Below are 21366 nucleotides of genomic sequence, written 5' to 3' on the forward strand. Positions count from 1 at the left end.
AGCTTGTAGTCCTGATATACTTAACACAAAAAACTTTTTTTCTCATTATTATAAAAAGCAGCAATTAAGATAGAGAGCTGAAGGCTTATAAAAAAGTCTTTCTACTTAAGTTTCTAATTAAAAAGTCAAAGTCATTTCATATTCGAGCCAATACAATATACTGTAAATATTCTCTTACAGATCAGCAGAAATTATTGATATATGTTCGTACTATTTAAATACATGTCGTTTGCTGGGTTATTCAAATTTGAGAGTGTTATAGCGTAAATTTTAAAAAACAAGTTTAATCTTTAGTTTGTTATATTTTACTTCCGTTAAAAGATTAAATATTTATTTCGGGAAAATATGTGATGTAAAAACTCTTTGAAAATATTGCACACTGATATGAGATATAGTTGATACACATCAAAAGCATGTACGTCATTGTTCTCTTCTGCTTTTACCACTGGTTATTGTTAATTGAAACTTAAAAAGCATGCTACTTCAACATTTTTTTTTTCATGTAACATTGATTTATTTTAGATACATAAATAATAATAACATGTATCTAGGACCCTTTTCCAGGGGCGTGCAGAGTTGAAATAACATGGATATCACTGCAACTAGGTCCATCATTTAGAGGGGTCGGGGAAAGAGCAACTACCCCCCCCCCCCCCCGCCCTCCTTGGTTTTAAAAAACAAATGCTTTTATATATAAGTGAACGTGGTTTTTGTTGTTTTCCGATAAAATTTGCATTGAGTAAGCAAAAGGAGAGAATAAATAAATATTCTTAAGCAGCTAATAATTCTTGCAAAGTACATCTGGAAAGTCTAAATGGCAAAAAGTCTTCACAGAGGTGGACTTTATGTAATAACTGAGAAAAAAAGGAAAAAAAATAATGTTATTCTCTTCGATAACTATGCATTTAATATTTCTTTATTTTGTTCATAATGCTTTTTAATCATTTGTTTTAAATTTAATTGCATACTTTAAAATGGTTCAAAAAAAAAAAAAAAAACAGAGAGAAGAGGAAGAGAAGCCTTTCTTAAAATATGTTATCCCTCTCATGTTTAATCAATTTAAAGGAACACAACATGAAAAGAATAAATTTTCTTTTGATTCAGCAGTTAATGTTAGACATATAATGATATTATTAATAAAATTTTGTAAATTATAATCGTAAAACTGCAAAATTGCTATTGCAAAGCTTATTTACGGTATTTACTCGCTTAAGAATGCAAGTTTTTTAAATTCCCTGTAGTACCCCCCCCCCCCTCAAGTGCTGGTTGATTTGACAACTGCCAGGGCCGAATTTCCTCCTCAGTCCACCCCTGGTAGGTTATATACATGTAAGAAATTTTGTGACCAATACCTCCCCTAGAAGGTAAATTCTAAATACGTAAGTCAAATTAATCATTCGGTTCCAAAAAATAATCACCAATCTATTCTTTTCAGATGTACATATTATGAATATGTGTTATAAAACCAATAAACATGACAGTGTTAATAAAACAAATAGAAGTACATACTACTGAGTGCATTAAGATTTCTTTCTTAGGTATTAATGCTTCCTTTTATTAAGAAATAGTTCTTGCCAAACAGCTTTTTTTTATGATAAGAATTTGCATTTAAAACTCAAAAAATTAATGAGAAGAGAATATATATTTTAGGGTTTTTTTTTTTTTTTTTTTTCAAAACCGGGAAAGAAACAACTACATAGATCTATCTTCCAGCTACCTTCAATTCCACTTTTGCAGGTGGAGTCAAGTTTCACAAGCAAAGACAAACGCCCTAATGGAGATTCCCTCAATAGCTAAAAGAAGACAAGTGTTTGATTACTTATTTGTAAGAATAAACAAAATACAATGAAACAGAAAAGTCAGCATTGCACTAACAATGATTTGAAGAGAAATCTAAAAGTATTATTTGAAAAAAGAAAAAAAAAAGCAACTATTTGTATAGTGATACAGAACCTTTTTTTATTGGTAAAAGGTAATTAACTAAAATGTAAGTATGTACAGCACAGAACATTTTATCCGGAATCCAGAATATCAGAAAACCAGGAACTTTTTGCTTGTTTTTCCAATTGTTTTTTAAAAATACACAATTTCTGCGACATATAACATCTTATTCTTTAATAATGTCAGGAATGGCAACAATGTTGTTCACAGTGATTCTTGTGTGCAGTCTCCTTTCATTAGGTTCGATTTTTTCAGCTTCTCTTTCTACCACATATTTTTTATCCTGCTCATACACTCGAGTGTGCAAAGTGTTTCTTTCACAAACTGTACATGAAACTGTCTCAAAAGTTTAGAGGGTTTGGTGCCCTTTTTTGCAAGAAATTTATTAATGATGTGTTGTACAACAGACGCGTGCACTTCATGCTCATTTATGGCATACTGAAACAGCCCAAATATCCTAATGTGTGCAAACAAAAAAAAAAAAAAAAACCTCTTTTCAAACATCACCACCAACATACTGGCAAAGCATCACCTCAGATTTATTACTAACAGCAGCATTAGAGCCAAATTCCAGTTTATATTTGATCTACCCTTGTATATGGGTGAGTCTAGAAAAAGGAGAAAGTTTGTGTTATTTTGCTTAACTTCTTAAAAAAAAAAAAAAATCTGCACACTTTTAAACTTCTTTACCATTTTAATTCCAATATTTAACTTCACTCAAATCTATTTTTTTTTTCCCATTAAAAATAAATCTTTTCAGTTAACTATCATTGCCATGTGGCAATAATTCACATATTCCAAAAATCTAAGCAACTTATTAAATTTCAGCTCTTTTTTTTTACAAATAATAAAATTTATATCTTAAGAGCATGTATCATACAAAATATAAAAACAAAGTAAAATATCATCTCGTAAAAAAATTTAAACATTGTCTGTCATTCAGAGGGCTAAAAGTTAAATATGTTTCTTCCTTAGAAAACTTGTTGAAAATAGTTGCAACACTACTGAAAAAGAAGCATGTTAGTTAAGTTGATTTAGGTTCAATTTTGACAATCTGCACTTTTTTTTTTAAATTAGTGATAACTTTTACTTCATTTTTAAGGTAGGTGTTTTAATTCTCTGTTATAGACATGGCTAGCAAAATCCCAGTAAAATATAAATATAATTAAAATTTTATAATATACTGTGATAAATCTCTCAATTCTAAAACTTGAGAGAGGTTTAGAAGCTTATAAAATGAATAGCTTCAACAAAATTTAACACTGTTTTGTCATTGGTATTCAATTTATCATATGTCATTGGAATGGTGTACATTGAAATACATAAATGACTCAAAGATCTTAGATGATAGAAGTGATAGAAGTGCAGGGTTGTTTAATTTTTTTTCTACTGTTATATTGTCAGCTTAAATTCAAGTATTCTTGGTAAGTAACAACTAAGTTGTTCTAAAATTAGTAGGCAATTTATTGACAAAATTATAAAGAAGTATGTACAATTGCTAAAACATCCATTAAATCTTATTGAACAGCCTAAACACGTATTTAATTCCAAATGCGATAATCCAAATGCACTATAGTTTTGAAATATAGAAGTAAAACAAACTCGCACAGCTAGTCAACTTCACAACCAATGCCAGAAATTAAAACAAGTCCTATTTTGAGAAAATGCTAGAAATTTCTGGAAAGTTCTATAATGATCTATAAGGTAAATAAGTCAGCAAAATAGGAGACATTGTGTTTTTTGGAAGAAATTGTCAACAAAAATGATGCTATCTGGTCGATATCTCTTCAGTATCTTGGCAAATTCATGTTGAGCCATTTGCATGCAATACAAAAACAGAATTACGAAAATACAAATAGTTAAGCTCTGCAGATGTCTTATTTCAATTATGTAACATCTAAAGTACTTACTCTTTTTTTCTGATTTTTCAGATAAAATTAAAAATTTCAAACAATTTAACTTCAAAACCTTTTTTTTGTAATTCACCTTAATAGTTTTTTCAGAGTTTTTTGAAATAAAAAAAAAAGTCTAAAAACTCAGTGCTCTTTTCTAACATTTATCTTTTGTAAGGTGTTCTTTCTTAGTTTAGATTTTTGTTTCAAAAAATAAATAAATAAAAAAAATAGCTTCATATAAAATGCTTTATTTTTATCATAACTAAAAACTATCATAACCAAATGAATGCTGGTTATGATAGTTTGATTTCATAAAATGGATATAAATACAAAATTGTGATCACAAAAATATTTTTTTTCCTCCTTTTTTTTACAATGTGGCAGAAAAAATGAAATTGTTAGAGGGTTAAAATAATACTTACCTTGGAATTTGAGGCCTTCTGGAAAAAGTGGAAGGCAGAAGGCTCTTTGAACACTAAAAAACAAGAAAAATAGTTTGCCTTTAATTAACAACAGATCAATGGGCAAAAAGTTTAAAGATAAAATTAAAGAACTACAAACTGCTACATTTGTAATTAAATATGAAGTAAAGTACTATAAAAACATTCAATACAATATCTTTTTTAGTTTTGTATTATTAAACTATGTAAATTAGTATTTAAAACAATATTTTAATTTTATAGTTTAAAAACAGTTTTTCTTACTAGTATTTTAATAATAAAAAATATTAGATATTTTCATTGTGGAACAGAAAAACAGTGGTCTGCGCAGCAGTATGGTGGAGGTTTATTTATTTATTTATTTTTTGGTGCTACAGTAATCAAATTTATATTTCTGTTGTTCATTGAAGACTTGAACTTTATCAGTTATTATTTTCACTGTATTATTTTAAGTGCTTGATTTTAGTAATTATTTGATTTCATGCACTAGTAATGCATATGATTAAGAATGAAAATCTGGTTGGTAAAATGCAAAATATGGGGTAGGTCTCAATATAGGGTGAGGCACATTTACATCCTTAGAAAAAGAATAGAGAAGGGAAAATGGAATGAAAATGATGCCAAGTGCTTTAGCGCAAGATTATTTTCAAATGATCATGCACTGAACAGTGAGTTTCATACTAAAAATACCTCAAATAGGCTCATTTAGACAGCTGGTGATATAAAAAAGAGATGGATTCGCCCGAGCTAATTCATTGTTGAATTGCAAACAATTGTTTTCTAGTGCTTTTGCTAGTGTACTCCACAATAAGAGTCGCTCTCATCTGAGGAAATCTCTTTCCAATTACGGATAAATATAAATATAAAGCTAAAATTATTAGTTTAAATAGTAATATGCATATGATACTAATCCAAGATCTTGAATCTCATTCTCTGCTGAATGTTAGAATTTCATAATTAATAAAGAAAAATATTACAAATTTAATACAAGATTAAAGATACCTCATATTGTCATTCAAGCAAAAAAGTTAAGACATCTAATCCCAGGAATGACAGTAACATATTCTACTGTTACTTTGAGGTGACAATTTTAGGAGTTTTTATCCTATATTTCTACTTACAACTGAGTTCATATTGCTAACTCTCTCTCTCTCTCTTTCCTGTATGTATGATGCAGTTTCCCTGATTTATATGCTCATAATCTACTAATAACTCCTTTTAAACCAGAAGTTAGTTCTACTCTTTTCCCCTCCATATATATATATATATATATATATATATATATATATATATATATATATATATATATAAAGGAAATGATGTTTGTTTCTTTTTGCTTCTTTCTTTCTTTGTACCCGATGGCTAGCACCTATAGCACTTACAGCCCTGAAACTTAGCACAAAATTCGAACATACCCTGGGGAGTTTGAACCTTGAAGCCGGAATTTTAAATTTTGAATTAGTTTTTCTATTAAATTAATGATTTTGGTTAAAATTTCACATATTTCACCTAAATCCCTCCCACCCCATGACATTAAACCTCACTTTAAAATAATTGAACCGTTATAGTCAACTTTAAAGAAATTGATAGCCTCCACCAGCATCTCTCTCAGAAATTTCACAATATCTTCATGAAGAATGGTACAGAATAACGCTAAACACTATTCCATACTTGTGTGAATCAAGGATGGATCCAGAAAGTTTTCAAGGAGGGGTCAGTTATTTTTTAATAGATCGGTTACTGTTTATCTGGTTTACACATGTTTGCGACCACAAGCATGTGTAAACCACGCAAAGGCACAAGATATTCATCTAACACAATTAAAAATATAGAGATTTAGCCAAGGATATCCCAAAAGCATTCCTTTCCTTTTTTGTTGAAAGAGGCATTCTAAAATTGCATTTCAGAATTTCAATTTTGCAATGATGGATAATGAGGATAGTCACTGAACTTATTATTTCCCCTAACATTACTTGAGTCGCCTACAATCGCATCCTTAGGATTACATTTCACAAAATGCCCGGGGAAGGGGGGGGGCTGTACTTCTTTTCCTAGCATCACCAAAGATCGTCTAAAACTGCCTTTTTGAATTTTCAATTCCGAAAAGTTTTTGGAGGAGAAACTTTGACTCTATTCCTTTTCTTAACATCATCAAAAAGGGCCTATACTTGCATTTCAGGACTTCAATTCGGAAACATTACCATTGCAGGATCCCTCAAGGGAGGGCCGATTGTCCCTCCTTTGTATTCGTCCCTGGTTTGAGTTGATTCCTCGGTGAATCCAAGCTGTATTGCATGCTAAAGGTGGTTCTATACCATACTAATAAAGGATTGTAAATCTCAAGGGTTTCCATTATTTTTGTGCCTACCTGTTATACCCATAAATACAAGTATATTGTGTGAATAGAGTTCTTTGGAAAATATATACCCAGGTAAATACCAATCTCCCTTAAAAAATACCTGGGTAATTTACATCACTACTCATGAGTAATTACTATTTTTTCTTCATTTCTTGCTTCTTATTTTAGTAATTTCAACCCTCAATTTAAAAGATTAGCCGGTTTAAATTAAAACCCGTAAACATTAAAGGTTTCTTACATTCAGCTACTGATCGAAGCTCATCTTCAGAAAACTCTGCTACATCAGGACCAGCTTCGCTATGATTTTCAACCAAGCAACCAGATGACAATTCCTGATCTAACTCATTCTTCACGAAGGAATTTGTATGAGATACTTCATGATACAGCTATAAAAATAAAATGTTAAGAATAAGTATTTAAAAACAATCAAGCAGTGAAGAATAAACCAAGGAGTAACAAAAACTATTTACAATAAAATACTTATGAGCCTGGAACAAAACTAAAAAAAAAGCACAAATAAATTAATTCATGCAAATGAGGATGAAAAGACAACCAATACAAATTAGAACACAGCCTAGTAACCATGCACAATAAATAACCATGCTATAAAAGTCAGGCAAAGATTTAAAAAAAAAAAAATAGCAACAGTTGATTTGTCAGCTTAAATTTAAACAATATATCGAAACATTTTAACTCATTCTTCTCATAAAATCACTCTTCTGTGTCAATTTTGATTTTCTGGATGGAAGACAAGTATTGCATTCTTAAGAAGAAAATTATGCAGAAACCAAATTCATTTTGTTTGAGGACTAGTGTTTGAATCATGATATACATTAATAGCATTGATTTCATTAAAAATAATAACTTAGGTAAAATGCAACATTTAAAAGTGTTACTATTCACAATTACATTAAACTTTATCCAGATTATGAACTATCCATTGTATAATTTTGCAGTTAACAGACATAAAGTAATGCATTCTATTTATTTACTAAACTAAAATTTTTCTAAGAGAACATTTTATGCGTTTGGTTCACTTCTCCATTGTCAGACTTTGGTATCCATTTCCTTTTACAGTGATGAAGGGGTTAGCATTCACAAGCCTGAAAAGGCTGTTTGCAGAGTTTTTTAAACTCATTTTAATTGTAGTTATTTGTACTAGTATATACGTTATCACAATTTTACACATTTCATTGAACAAAGTTTCTGACTGCTTTTTCAAGTAGTACATTTTATGTTATTCAAAGCATTTCAGTTTAGCACTGTGGAATAATATCAATTTATAACTTATAAAATAAGTTACTTGGCAATGTTAAAGGTAAACTGTATCCTGCTATCTTTTTTTAGTGCAATAACTATTCTATTTTTTTTACTTGAATACACCCATAAAAGTGGTAATTCACCAACAGAAATACATAATAGACCCTCTTAGGGTCATGAATACTGCATTTTTAAAAACAATAGAGTCACCTTTATATTTTTACCCAAAAGGAAATAATTTGATGTACAATTTATAAGTGATATATCAAGCATTTAAATCTCACAGGAAATACTAATTCTAAAAAAATTGTTTGCAAAAAAAAGAAGCAAAAAAATTTTTTTGGTAATTTTTCTGATAACTCCCTAATTTTGTCCATTGGTATGTGGGAACCAGATTCTTTCTACACAGATAGAAGTAGGATTGGAAAATATACACCGCACAACTTTTTATTGTTAACGAGGTTCAGCATACTCCCTTGTCTCCCAAGATGGACCAAGCAGATTAATGCATTGGGTTCGCATCTGGGGAACATGGTGGTCATTCTTGTGCTCCAAAAGTCCAGAAAATGTGTCTTGCACCATATAGCCTATAGTGCAGTGTGGCAGGTGCGGAATAATTTTGGAAGGTCCAGTTTTTGTTTCTAAAGAACTTTTGTGACCAAGGCTAGACAATATCTTCCAAATTTAGCCCGAGATATGTTTCTTGATTAATCTTTATCCCTTGATCAACAAAAACATGTGGTGTTTTCCCACTAGCACACATCTGACTCCAAATCATTACAGATTGGGGTCGTTGACGCCGTTCAACAATGCAAAAGGTCGTGGAGACAAAGGGTGTGTGCTGAAGCTCATGAAACTTTGTCAACTCTAAAGAAATCCCCATGCAAGGAATGGGATAAAATATGAGTAAGTGAGTTGCTACCCCTAGCCAAAAATTTTGTGACACATTTAAAGTTCTGTACGTATTAAGGCTAAAGATAGCCATTCTGAAAATTTTTGTAAATATATTAGCCAATACAATCGATTCATAGTTATTTTGAAGTTAGATCGTAATATTTTCATTAGCACTAAAGTTATATTGTATTTTGTCTGTCCAAGTCATTTCTTGTCCCTCTGTGTATATATATATATACATATATATATATTATATATCATACTTTATAATGAATTTTCAACAAAAAAAGAGATATATTTGATTCTCTATTAAACTAATTTTAAGAGACCTAAAAGAAAAAGTCCACAGTAGAACGCATCCATACACAGAATTTTCGTCAAATTAATCATCATCTTTAAATAGAGGAAGTCATCAAATAGAGCATTGTTAAACCGAGAACCAACTGTATTGATTTTTCAGTATGATTTTAAGTAAATCTACTTACTTTGAAAATGATAAAAGTTCAAAATAATAATTATATAAGAACTACAGGCTCACTAACATCTAAGACTTAAATTTAAAACATATCTTAGTTTCCATGTACTTTAAAAAAAACAATAAAGAAAGAAAAGAGAAAACTTAACTATTTCAATTACAGAACCTATATGGAACATCTAAAAACATAAATAAAATAATTAAAAAGGTAAAATGCAAGGCAATTATGATAATGTCTATAAATGAAAAACAAAAAAAAAAAGAAAGTATGTTAGAAAAGATACTAACATACAGAGTTTATGAAATTTGAATGTAAGGGTGATTTTCAAAACAATCAACAGTTTGGTGTCCTGACTTTTTCCGTTCAATTTAATGTCGATAAAATTATTTTTTTTTTGACATTGCATAAGAATGTAGTGAGGCATTGTTTTACATTAAATTCATTGCATTCAGTGATTTTTTTCATGGATGTAAATTAATAAGCCATTTCTATTACTTTAGTTAGCTAGCTAGTAAGGAAAATTTCCTTGTCTTGACTATAAAGTTTGCATAAACCTTATCTTTTTTGTATGCTTTCAAGTAGTTTTTTTATTTTTTGTGCATTAAAGAAAGAAGTAATATGTTTTGGTTAAACACAGCTGAAACTGATTTTACTGAACTGCTCATCTAACATTTTAAAATTTCAGTGCAGTTTGTGTCTTTAAGTGCAACTTATGAGTGTTACCTCAGGGAATAAAATGATTTTTACACCGAAGAGCCATTACATTATGACCATCCTCTATCTATAGCAATGGGCTCGCCTAGGAGCAGAACCACTGCACGTGCGTGGCTGATATTGGAGTTTATAAAGCGGGTATGCATTGTCTTTCTAAACATAGTGCGATTAGCGACATAATGGGAAAAGCAGCTGATTTATCAGACTTTGATAAAGGTCAAATCATTATGGCTCGGCGACTGGGAACATCAATTTTTCAGAAACGGCGTGTATAGTGGCCTGTCCACATGCAGTTGTTGTGAGAACATATCAAAAATGGTGCAGGGATGGTGAAACTGCAAGTTGCCGGCCAACAGTGTGTCGTCCACGGCGCATTGATTCCAGAGGAGAGCGGAGATTGCTACGCATTGTTTGGCGTGATGGAAGATCTACAACACCAGAAATCACCACCAGCTACAACAGAGGTGACCCAGACAGTGTTCCTCAACACATTGTGCAGTGTACATTGCGGCATATGAGCCTATGCAGCTGGAGGTCGAAGCATGTTTCTGCACTGACGAAACGTCATCACCAGTTGGGGCTGCAATGGGCCAAGAAACTTTGGAATTGGACACTAGAGAAATAAAAGAAGGTTGCATGGTCCAACGAATCACGTTTTTTGGTCCATCACCTCGACGGGCGTGTGAGAATATGCCGATTACCAAAGGAATCCCTGGCTCCCGGATGCATAGTTGGACAGATACAAGCTGGTGGCGGGGGTATTATGGTGTGGAAAATGTTTTCATGGAGCACATTAGGTCCCATAATCCCCATAGAACAATCTTTGATGTCCGTAAGCTACATGAACACAGTTGCAGACCAGGTTCACACATTCATGGCAACAGTTTTTCCTGCGGGTGATGGTGTTTACCAACAGGATAATGCACCACCTCATACGTTTTGAATCATCATGGATTGGTTCGAGGAACATTCCAGTGACTTTCAAGTCATGCCTTGGCCCTCAAACTCACCTGACATTAATCCAATAGAGCATTTATGGTCCTACTCGGAAAACCAAATTCGTGCTGCCCTGCTACCGCCTCGTAATGTGAGGGAATTGCAGGACCAGTTGGTGAGCACTTGGTACCAGATACCTCAGACTACCTATCAGCACCTTGTAGAATCAATGCTACGGCGGGTGTTAGCAGTTTTGAGGGCTAAAGGTGGTCCTATATGTTATTAGTAGGGTGGTCATAATGTAATGGCTTTTGAGTGTATATGCAAAATATTTCTATATTGTAGTTAGCACCAGATTTAAGGAAGGCATATTTGTTTCTTCTTAGAAGGTATAAGTCCAAAATTGGATATATTTATTCCTTATATGTTGTACCTCGAAACGTACAATTCAATGTGAAGAGTATTTCAATCATCCCTCATGAGTGTTACCCATTTATTTATTGATTTTTTTTTTTTTAAAGTATAGAAATTATTATTATTTTATATATATATATATATATATATATATATATAGTGTACTACCTTTAACTCATATCATTATCAAAGAGATATATTTTTTTCACACATATGTATATAATAAATTCTCATTCATTAAAAATTGAAGAATGAACACTGACACAAAGCTAATGTTTGCAAAAATGAAATTTTTGTGCTTTCTTTAAGAAAAACTCGAAATTCTTTAGATATGGTACTCAAATAACTATATATTTTACAGCATTGTTTCCCAACTGGTGGTTTGCAAACAAGTAGGGGTTTGCGAGAGGTATTAAGGGGGTTTGCAAAAGTAATACTGTAATGGCGGAGTTTTAATTTAAGTGTTTTTTGCTCATCATTTATTTGTCCCTTGTAAGGCGCGGGTTTTTACCATTTTCATTTAGTACCAAAGAAGTTGAACTTTTGGATAAAATGTATGTAGATGAAGGTGAAAGCAATTAAATGCTTTGGTTTTCTCAGTAGTTTTTGATTGGAAAATTCTATTAAACTTGGCACTTATGGCATGCCGAAAATGAGCAGAAGTGCAATCTTGCTGTTGTGGGTTGCAGTATTTTTCACAATACCTATACTTCAATTTCCTTTGAGCTTTTATTGATGAAAAAGATAAGAACTGGTTGGTAATGCAAAAATAATGCAGGAAGCGTGAATAAATATTTTTACTTAAGAAAAATTTATTGTCTGAATCTTGCTGTTGTGTGAATTACGCAGTAAAAAGATTCAAAGAAATTAAACTATGCAGCTTGATTTGTATTTAGAAAACAAATTTATGAAATTTGTTTAAAAAACAGTTTCTTACAAGTGGGCATAAAAATATTTTTGTTGGTAAAAATTAGCTTTTATGTAAAAATTAAAGTTAATTATAGGTGTTTCCATTTTGTTTTTTAAAAATGAAATTAAAAATAACTATGCATTAAATTCCACACTTTTAGCATAACAAGAAAATCTTTCAACACTCATTCTTCAAATCGAAGTACAGTAGACCCTCGTTTTACGCGGGTTTATTTTACGCGGTTTAAGATTTGACATCTTTATTTTATATTAGGTGGATGAGTTTTAGTTTTACGCTAATGCAGCAATGCAAACAGATAACATTTTCCTCTCCTTCAAAATCCAAACTCCTAAAGATAGCAGATTACATGCAATAAACTGCATTTTGGCATGCTAATAACCAAACTTGGGCCCATGGAGACATTAATGCGATTGGTTCCAGAGCTCTTTCCAGAAGTAAAGTTATTAAACTCACACAGTTCAGAACTCACTGGAAGAAGAGCTTTTAAGAGTCACAAAGGAGGCCAAAACCAACGAGGATACCGACTTCAGTGACACACAACCAAAAACTTTCACATTGAAAATTTTGAACCATTCCTAGATAATAGAAATTATCTTTCGGATTTTTTGGTGCAGGAAGATTTAATCATGGAAATGAAGCAAGTGATCATGGATGTGTTAATGCTCTGCAAAGAATATCATAGCCAGCTCTTCTTTATAAACAGAACACGAAAGTTGTTTATGTTTTCTTTATGCATGTTGTGCATGAAAATCGATATAAGCACACATAAAACTTATTATACAAGTAGTCATCGCTAGAATGAAGTATTTTTTTTATCTGCGGAACCTAACCCCTATTTTAACACTACTATTGGGTCCAGGCCCGTGTACAGGATTTCATAAAGGGAGAGGTTTTTACAGTCTTGTCAGTTCAAAATATTTTTAGGGGGGGGGGGAGGCAAAACATTTGCTCAATACATTTTATCCAGAAAAACAACAAAATACATACAAAAATGCTTAAATTCATCACGTTTGCAGGGATGTGCCAGCTGTGTCAAACTGCTTCAAAAGACTGCTAAATGAATTTTTCTGCTCCAAAATTGGACAAACTTGCACCAAAACAGTTTTTGCAGATTATCATCAAGTTAATGTATTTGGAGCTTGTTTGTACGATTTTTTTAATATAGTCCCGATTTTTGCGTAGTTCAAAATCCGACTGCATCCGCGATTGAAAAATTCGATCATTTTAATTTATTATGTGATTCGGTTCTTTTGAGTTGAAACATTTTGCATTGACCATTATTTTCAACCATTCTTATCTTTTGTCTTAGGGCCGTGGTAGCCCGATCGGTAGAGTGTCGGATTCGGGGCCGGAGGGTCCTGAGTTTGACCTCGATGGTCGAAGATCCACCGTCGTCATTAAAGGAGACTGGGCGACGTTAAATATGCTCATGGTCTCAATGTCCTCCAAGTGAAACGATACCTCTGGGGGTGCTAGCACCAGGTAGCTATTAGCTCCTGGACTGGTTCTAAATTCTAATTAACTGTTCGATCTGGTGATGGTGCTGCCATCTATCGGTTTAAAAAAATAATGGAGGCAAGGCACTTAGTATGCAGTCCTCGACATAAATACAGTTGTAGTCAGTTGTGACTCGGAATCGAATGTTTTATCTTCAGAAGAAGAGGACTTGTAAGTTCGTCTTCTTGCCATGCCCACTCAAAAATGTCAATCCAGTTGCATCCAACTTGATCTAAGCAAATGCCATCTGCAAAAATTAATATTGTTCACCAGTTTTTTTATCTTGGGTTTCTTAAGATTTTAGGACAGAAAATTGATCCCTAGTTTTGGTTGGAGACACATAAGATAGCAAAAATCGGGAAATTCTAATGCTCTGGCGATGAATATGCAGACATTTCAAGTTTCTGAGATTCAAGAATCATTTTCCATATTCTGAGCCTGCTTCAAAAAAAAAAAAAAAAAAATTATATATTTTTTTTCACATGTATTTTAAAATTCCTTTTCTTATGACATCATTTCTCAAAAGCATTTTTTTTTTCATTGTAATTTCATTATTAATTTTGTGATTAAATATCAAACAGTTAAAAATAAAAGGTTTGATGGTTGCCTTTGCTTGATCTTCAGATTTTTTAATTAAGTAGCTCAGTATGTAACATATATGCCTATGTGTATAAGATCAAATGTAAGTAAATAACTTACAGGTACCAAAAAAACAAAAAAGATTAATTAATAGCTCTTTAAAACTCACTTGTAACTTGTTGAGGTAAAGTTTTTAAATTGAACTATTCTTTTTTGCTTTTCTTTTTCAAAGCATTTCTGAATATGTTTTTGAGTTTTATGCATATATATATATATATATATATATATATATATATATATATATATATATATATATATATATATATATATACAATCTGTGTGTGTGTGTGTGTGTGTGTGAACAAAAGCAGTGATGTATTAAGCAAAGTAAATATGTGAACTAAATTTAAATCAGTGTAAGAAAAAAGTACAGCAGGACATGACTTGTTTTTTGTGAAAAATATTAGACAAAAAAAATATAAATAAATAAATAAATATAAATAAAAATTCAAACAAAATAAATAAATGTAATTAAGAGAGCTTCCTGGTTTTTACCCTTAATCTCCTTTTTTATTATTTTATTATGTCACACATGTTTCTGTGCGTGAAATATACACAGTTGCTCCAAATTGATGCAAAACTTAACTTTTTGCTGCCGCAAGCTGCTCCTAATTTGCAATTTTACTGCTTCATGCTGCTCCAAATTTACAATTTTACTGCTTCATGCTGCTCCAAATTCACCGTTTTACTGCTCTAAACTCACCATTTTCCTGCTCCCAAGATTGCTCCAAAAGCGAGTTTTGGACGCTACATCCCTCTGTGTTTGTAAAATCCAGGGAGAAGAGTAGCAATTGACCCCCCCTGATCTCCCAAACGACGGGCCTGCTTTTGGCTTCAATTATTTTCATTCTTAGCTGCATTGTCAGGAAAACACGACAGTGTGCAAATAATTCATCACTGTTTAATGATCACAATGAGGGGCTTGGGGGTTCGGAGGGGAGGGGGATGGCTCAAATTCGCAGAAGAATAGGTTTTAAGTAATATACTACCTATTCTATTAATGTATTTTACACACAGCAGAACCTTTTTTATTCAGCCCCCGTTTATCCGGATCATATTTGTAGAAAAAATATATTTACGTAAATAATCATTTAAAATTATAATTTCAAGAACAGAATTGCCTTTGGTCCCATCTAGTCCGGATAGACGAGGTTGTATTGTACATGTAAGGATCTTATGAAGCCCACCTCTCAGAAGAAAATTTCTGGTTGCGCAAGAAAATCTCAGTACTTATCCATTTTATTGATTATTTAGATTCAAACCTATTATCTGTTTACTGTGCAATATATTGCAACAAGTACTGAGAAAATTTCACAAATTCTTTTATGACATATGTTTTCAGGTTTTAATATTCTAAGATAATGCTTAGCAAACTAAATGGGAAGAGTTTCGATGCAGATGTAAATTATATTAACAAACTCAATTACTATGCGTTTACAGAGCGGCAACACTCATCACTTTTTGTGAAACGCCTCAGATCAAAACTCCTTATGAGAAACAATATTAAACGTGTATTGACAGCCCATTCAACTATTCCTACATCTCTGTTTTTCCAAAATATGATTTTAGTTTATTACGACAAGACAGTCGTAAGTTTCCGGGCAACTTCAAAGAGAATGCTTTTAAAAAAAGTTCTGTGCACAAATTTCAACATTAAAGCTAATTTTAAGTCAAATATGCATTCTTCATTTATTTTCTTATTATTTTCTCCGCAATGGGAGGGGTTTAACCCCTAAAACCCTCCCCTTGGACACGGCTCTGATTAGGTCTCAATTTATGTGGCATTCCGCGGAGCGTAACCCAGTTGGGTCTACTGCATGATTATCTCAAATTGCAGTCACATGATTAATGTGCGCAGTACATCCCTACCAACAGCTAGACTCATAGTCCTTTACAAGAAGATATAAATTTATAGGCTGTTCTAATTTTATTGCTAGTAAAAACGTCATATTGTTAAACTGAGAGTTTTCTAAAAGGTATTTCTAAAAATAATTCTTTAATCGACATCTGATTCAGTGTTACAAATAAATATACTGTCGTGGAGAAGAATCCTTTTTAAATTTTATATCCCTTTTGAACATTAGTTCAATGTTAAGAAGGATTTTAACACACACAGAGAAAAATACATAAGCAAATTGAATGATGAACCTAAAATCAGATTGAAATTGTTAGACGTTAGAGTCAAACACAGAGCTCCTTTACTCCATAACTAAGAGTTGTTCCTAAGTTGACTGAATCTTAACAAAGATTAATCACTTAGTTTAATGTTTATTGAGGTAGTTTTGAATTCATTTTCTAGCTATCACTTTAGTTTGTCGAAATGTGTGCTCCTATATTGCTCTGCTAAGATTTTGTTTTCGTGATAAACTATTCAGCAGCATCAAACTGAAACACCTCTCCCAAATTTTTATGAATGTACATAATTTTCATTATTTTTCTTCTTTTTTTTTGCTTCTTATCATTTATACAAATACAAATACAAATACAAATGTGACGACCAGCAACAGGCACTGGGCCCAGCTAGGCTGGTCCTAGTCAATTAATTAGTCCCCAATGAAGATCAATGGCCCTCTTAAAGCTATCCACTCCCTTGCTCATTACCGCCTCTTCCGGTAAGCTATTCCAAGTGCCCACAACCCTGCTAAAGTAGTAGTTTTTCCTGATTTCCAAGTTAGCCTGAGATTTAAATAGCTTAAAACAATGACCCCTTGTCCTGCTTTCCCCGCAAAAATTTAATCCATTTACATCTTTCATTTTGATAAATTTAAATAACTGAATCATGTCCCCTCTGACTCTCCTTTGCTCCAGGCTATACATGTTAAGCCTATTAAGTCTGGTATCATAATCTAAATCTGAGAGTCCCCTTACTAATTTAGTTACCCTTCTTTGAACCCTTTCCAATACAAAAATATCTTTCTTCAGATAAGGCGACCAAAACTGAACAGCATACTCCAAATGAGGTCTTACTAAACTCCTATATAAAGGCAGAAGAACTTTCTTAGATTTGTTTGAAATAGATCTATTGATGAACCCAAGCATTTTGTTGGCTTTGTTACTAGCAATACTGCACTGTTGACTAAACTTGAAGTCCTGATTTATAAAGACACCCAGATCCATAACATTTTCTGCCTGATTTATGACTGAACCCTGTAAACGATATCTCATACGCTTATTTCCATGACCTAAGTGCAGCACTTGACATTTCCCTACATTAACTGCCATACCCCATTTATCTGCCCACTTAGTAATATGATCTAAATCCTCTTGCAGCTGTTTTACTTGTTCTTCATTCTCGACAATCCCCATAACTTTTACATCGTCAGCAAAACAATTCATGCTTCCAGAAATATTTTCATTGATGTCATTCATAAATATAATAAACAAAAGAGGCCCTAAAACTGATCCCTGAGGAACCCCACTTAAAACATCACTCCAATTAGAATGATTTCCTCTCACAACTACTCTTTGCTTCCTACCAGTAAGCCAATTTCTAACCCAAAGTAAAGTTTTTCCTCCTATTCCAATGTCAGCTAACTTGCTGAGAAGAGCAACATGCGGTACCTTGTCAAAAGCTTTTTGAAAATCAATATAAACAACATCCACACATTTTTTGTTATCTAAAGCTGAGGTAACCTTGTCGTAGAAATGCAATAAATTAGTAGTACAGGATTTACCTTTCCTGAAACCATACTGCAAACTAGTCAACAGACTATTAGTCTCTAAGAACATCATGATCTTAATTTTGATCAAAGTTTCGAAAATCTTACAAATCACCGAAGTCAAACTTACAGGTCTATAATTCCCAGCAATACCTTTAGACCCCTTCTTGAAGAGTGGCGTTATGTTAGCCAGCTTCCAGTCCTCTGGCACCGTCCCCGAGTTATAAGAAGCATTGAAAATGTTCAAAATAACATCCACTAATTCCTCTGCACATTCAACTAAAATTTTTGGATAAATATTATCTGGTCCCGGAGCTTTAGTTGCTTTAATCTTTTTCAAATGAAATAAAACCTCCTCCCTGGAAAATACAAAATCCTCAAGCTGTATAATAGCTTGTGTCTTGTTAGTGTCAACTGTTGAGATACAGTTATCGTTAAACACACTGGAAAAAAAGTTATTTAGAACATTTGCAATATCCCTATCGTTTTGGATTAAATTTCCATGCTCATCAACCAAAGGCCCAATTTGACTGTTTCGAGCTTTCCCAGAATTAGCGTAAGCAAAAAACCTCTTAGGGTTCCCATCAATGTCATCTGCCAGCCTTTGCTCCAATTCCCTTTTCTGAATCCTTACCAAATACTTAAAATTTCGCCTTGCCTTACCATACTGGAGCCTCTCCGCACTCTGACCAGTTTCTTTAAACTTACGAAAAGTGGCTTGCTTATAATTAAGAGCTACTTTAGTCTCCCTGGAGAACCACATGGGCCAAATTTTGGTACTAACACCTTTTCTCCTAAATGGAACATAGTCCCCAACGGTTTTAGCAAGTTTATCCTTAAATTCCGTCCACTGCTGATCTACGTCGTTATTTTCCAACCCTGACGAAAAAACCTCTTTCAAGCTCTGCCTAAGTGCAACAAAATTGGTATTTCTGAAATTGGGCACAAACCTAAAATTATCATCTTTGCACACTTCAAATTTAACCCGGAACCTAATGCTGTTATGATCACTATCTCCAATATGCTCCCCTACACTCAACCCCTGAACAAAACTACCTATGTCACAAAAAACTAGATCCAAAATGGCCTCCTCTCGAGTTCCCTGAGTTACAACTTGATCTAAGAAACAGTCACCAATTACTTTTAAAAATTCCTCTTCTTTGCCATTACCAGGATAAAAATTATTCCAATCAATACCCGGAAAATTGAAATCCCCCATTATGATAACGGATCCCTTACTAGACATGTCACTAATAATACGGTACATCTGTTCATCTTGTCCCTGGTTTGAATTAGGTGGCCTATAAATGTTTCCAAAGCGTAGCTTAATGCCCTTACTGCTCATCAACTCCAGCCAAACCATATCAATATCAGTAGGCTTATCATTTATGACCAATTCATTGCAAATAAAATTGTCTCTAACATAAAATAAAACCCCACCACCTCTTTTACCTACTCTATCCTGTCTGAATAAATTATACCCAGCAATATGTAATAACTCTGCATCAGATTCGGTAGCCCATGTCTCTGTAATTCCGATAACATCCAACTTCTCATCCATAACTATGCTTTTCAATTCATCCATCTTGTTCCTAATACTGCGAGCATTGGTATAGAAAACTTTAAGCATGCCTAAGTTGCTTTTATTTAACACCCTGAAATTTCCTAAATTACAATTGTTAACATTACTACTCTTGTTTGTCACTTTATTTCCATTTCTAGCAATACCCAAAAACATTTCATTCTCTCGATACCTGGTGCTTGAACCATGCCCCCCATTCCAACTTAGTTTTTTGACTCCGAAGCCCTTTAAAATTAATCCACTAACCATTTTGACCCCTGTAGAGCTCAGATGCAGGCCATCCCTAGCAATCCAATCCCGTTTACAGTGACTCCATACATCAATGAACCTGATACTGCGCTTTTCGCAAATTGACTTCAGTAGCAAGTTCATACACCTCGCACGTTGATTTAGCCAGCTCCTATGCACTCCATACCTGGGAAGCAAACCAACCACTTGGACATTCGTCGAAAAGCTGGTTGCTTTATCCAACAGGGATTCCCATTCCCTAGAAAACTCCTCATTTTTACTGTGGCCTACATCATTTGTTCCCACCCACAAAGTAACCATGTCCTCCTTATTCAATACTCCCTTCTTTTCAGCAACCATATTAATGTCTTTTACCCGAGCCCCTGGTAAACAACACCTAGCCACCTTACGCTTTACTCTCCCAACTGTGTTACCCACCTCCCTTACCATAGAGTCCCCCAAAATTACACCCTTAGTTTCTAGGGCTCGACCGATGGCATTTTTTGGCCGATGGGCCGATGCCGATTGTTGGCCGATTGTTCAAAGACAGCCGATGGCCGATGGCCGATTGTTTCCCTCCAAATGGCCGATTGCCGATGGCCGATGGCCGATGCCGTCGGCCGATGGCAAAAAAAAAAAAAAATCAAACAGAAATAAATTGATAAGATTATTAGGGATTTAAAGGATCGCTGATTCATTTCATTTTACTATCTTTCTACGAATAAGGAATCGTATAATCACAAAAAAAAAAAAAAAAAAATCAGATTTCGACCTAAACTTCTATTTTACGATCACCCAGTTTAAAATTATCGCAAATTCTCTAGTGATGTCTTCATGCGGGTAAACTTGCGTCACTCAAAAACGTTAGGAAATAGTAAGTTGAAAACACATACGTACTTAATATGATCTGAAAGTTCAGGACAAATTGTATACAACCTTACCCTGAATAGTTCACATTACCGAAGCCTATCTACAAAATAGTCACCTTGGACGACTATGCACTTCTGCCAACGTTCGTATAGCTTTTAGAAATACTCCTGGAAGACATTTTACGCAACCTCCTGTAAGGCGTCTTGCGCTGCTGCTTTTTACTTCATCGTGGGGAAGAAGGCGACTTTCATGTTGAGGATGCACGGTTTGATTGGTCAATACTCTGATATGACAAACAAATAACACAACGTTTCGTCGGACTTAGCTCCGTGTGACTTCTACCTGTTCCCAGCAAAAAAACATTTGCATGGACGCCGTTTTCTTCCGTCAGGAGAAGATAAAGCTGCATCACAGAAGGTAGCGAAAAATGGCTTCCAGGAGTGTTTCCAAAAGTTATATGAACACTGGACGAAGTACATAGTCCCTCAAGGTGACCTTTTGAAGTTGGATGTGCTTCGGTAATGTGAATTATTCTGGGTAAGGTTCTATACAGCTTCTCCCCGAACTTTTACGTCGTACTACGTACACTATGTATAGGGTGTAGTTATGCTTCTCCTTTGTTGACTGCTGT

At 33.4% G+C, this 21366-nt stretch overlaps 1 protein-coding gene across 6 annotated transcripts in view; it reads right to left on the bottom strand.

Annotated features, from left to right (window-relative positions):
- LOC129219189 (transforming acidic coiled-coil-containing protein 3-like) overlaps positions 1 to 21366 on the bottom strand; it is a 78392-nt gene that overhangs the window by 35613 nt on the left and 21413 nt on the right. For all 6 annotated transcript variants that reach the window (XM_054853513.1, XM_054853515.1, XM_054853514.1 and 3 more), the window contains exons 3-5: positions 6874 to 7021; positions 4259 to 4311; positions 1718 to 1793 (exon numbers count right to left, since the gene is read on the bottom strand). In XM_054853513.1, the coding sequence (XP_054709488.1) occupies positions 1718 to 1793; positions 4259 to 4311; positions 6874 to 7021 (277 nt within the window). The remainder of the gene's footprint in view (positions 1 to 1717; positions 1794 to 4258; positions 4312 to 6873; positions 7022 to 21366) is intronic.

Source organism: Uloborus diversus, chromosome 3, assembly GCF_026930045.1.
Source record: "Uloborus diversus isolate 005 chromosome 3, Udiv.v.3.1, whole genome shotgun sequence".
Classification (NCBI taxonomy): domain Eukaryota; kingdom Metazoa; phylum Arthropoda; class Arachnida; order Araneae; family Uloboridae; genus Uloborus; species Uloborus diversus.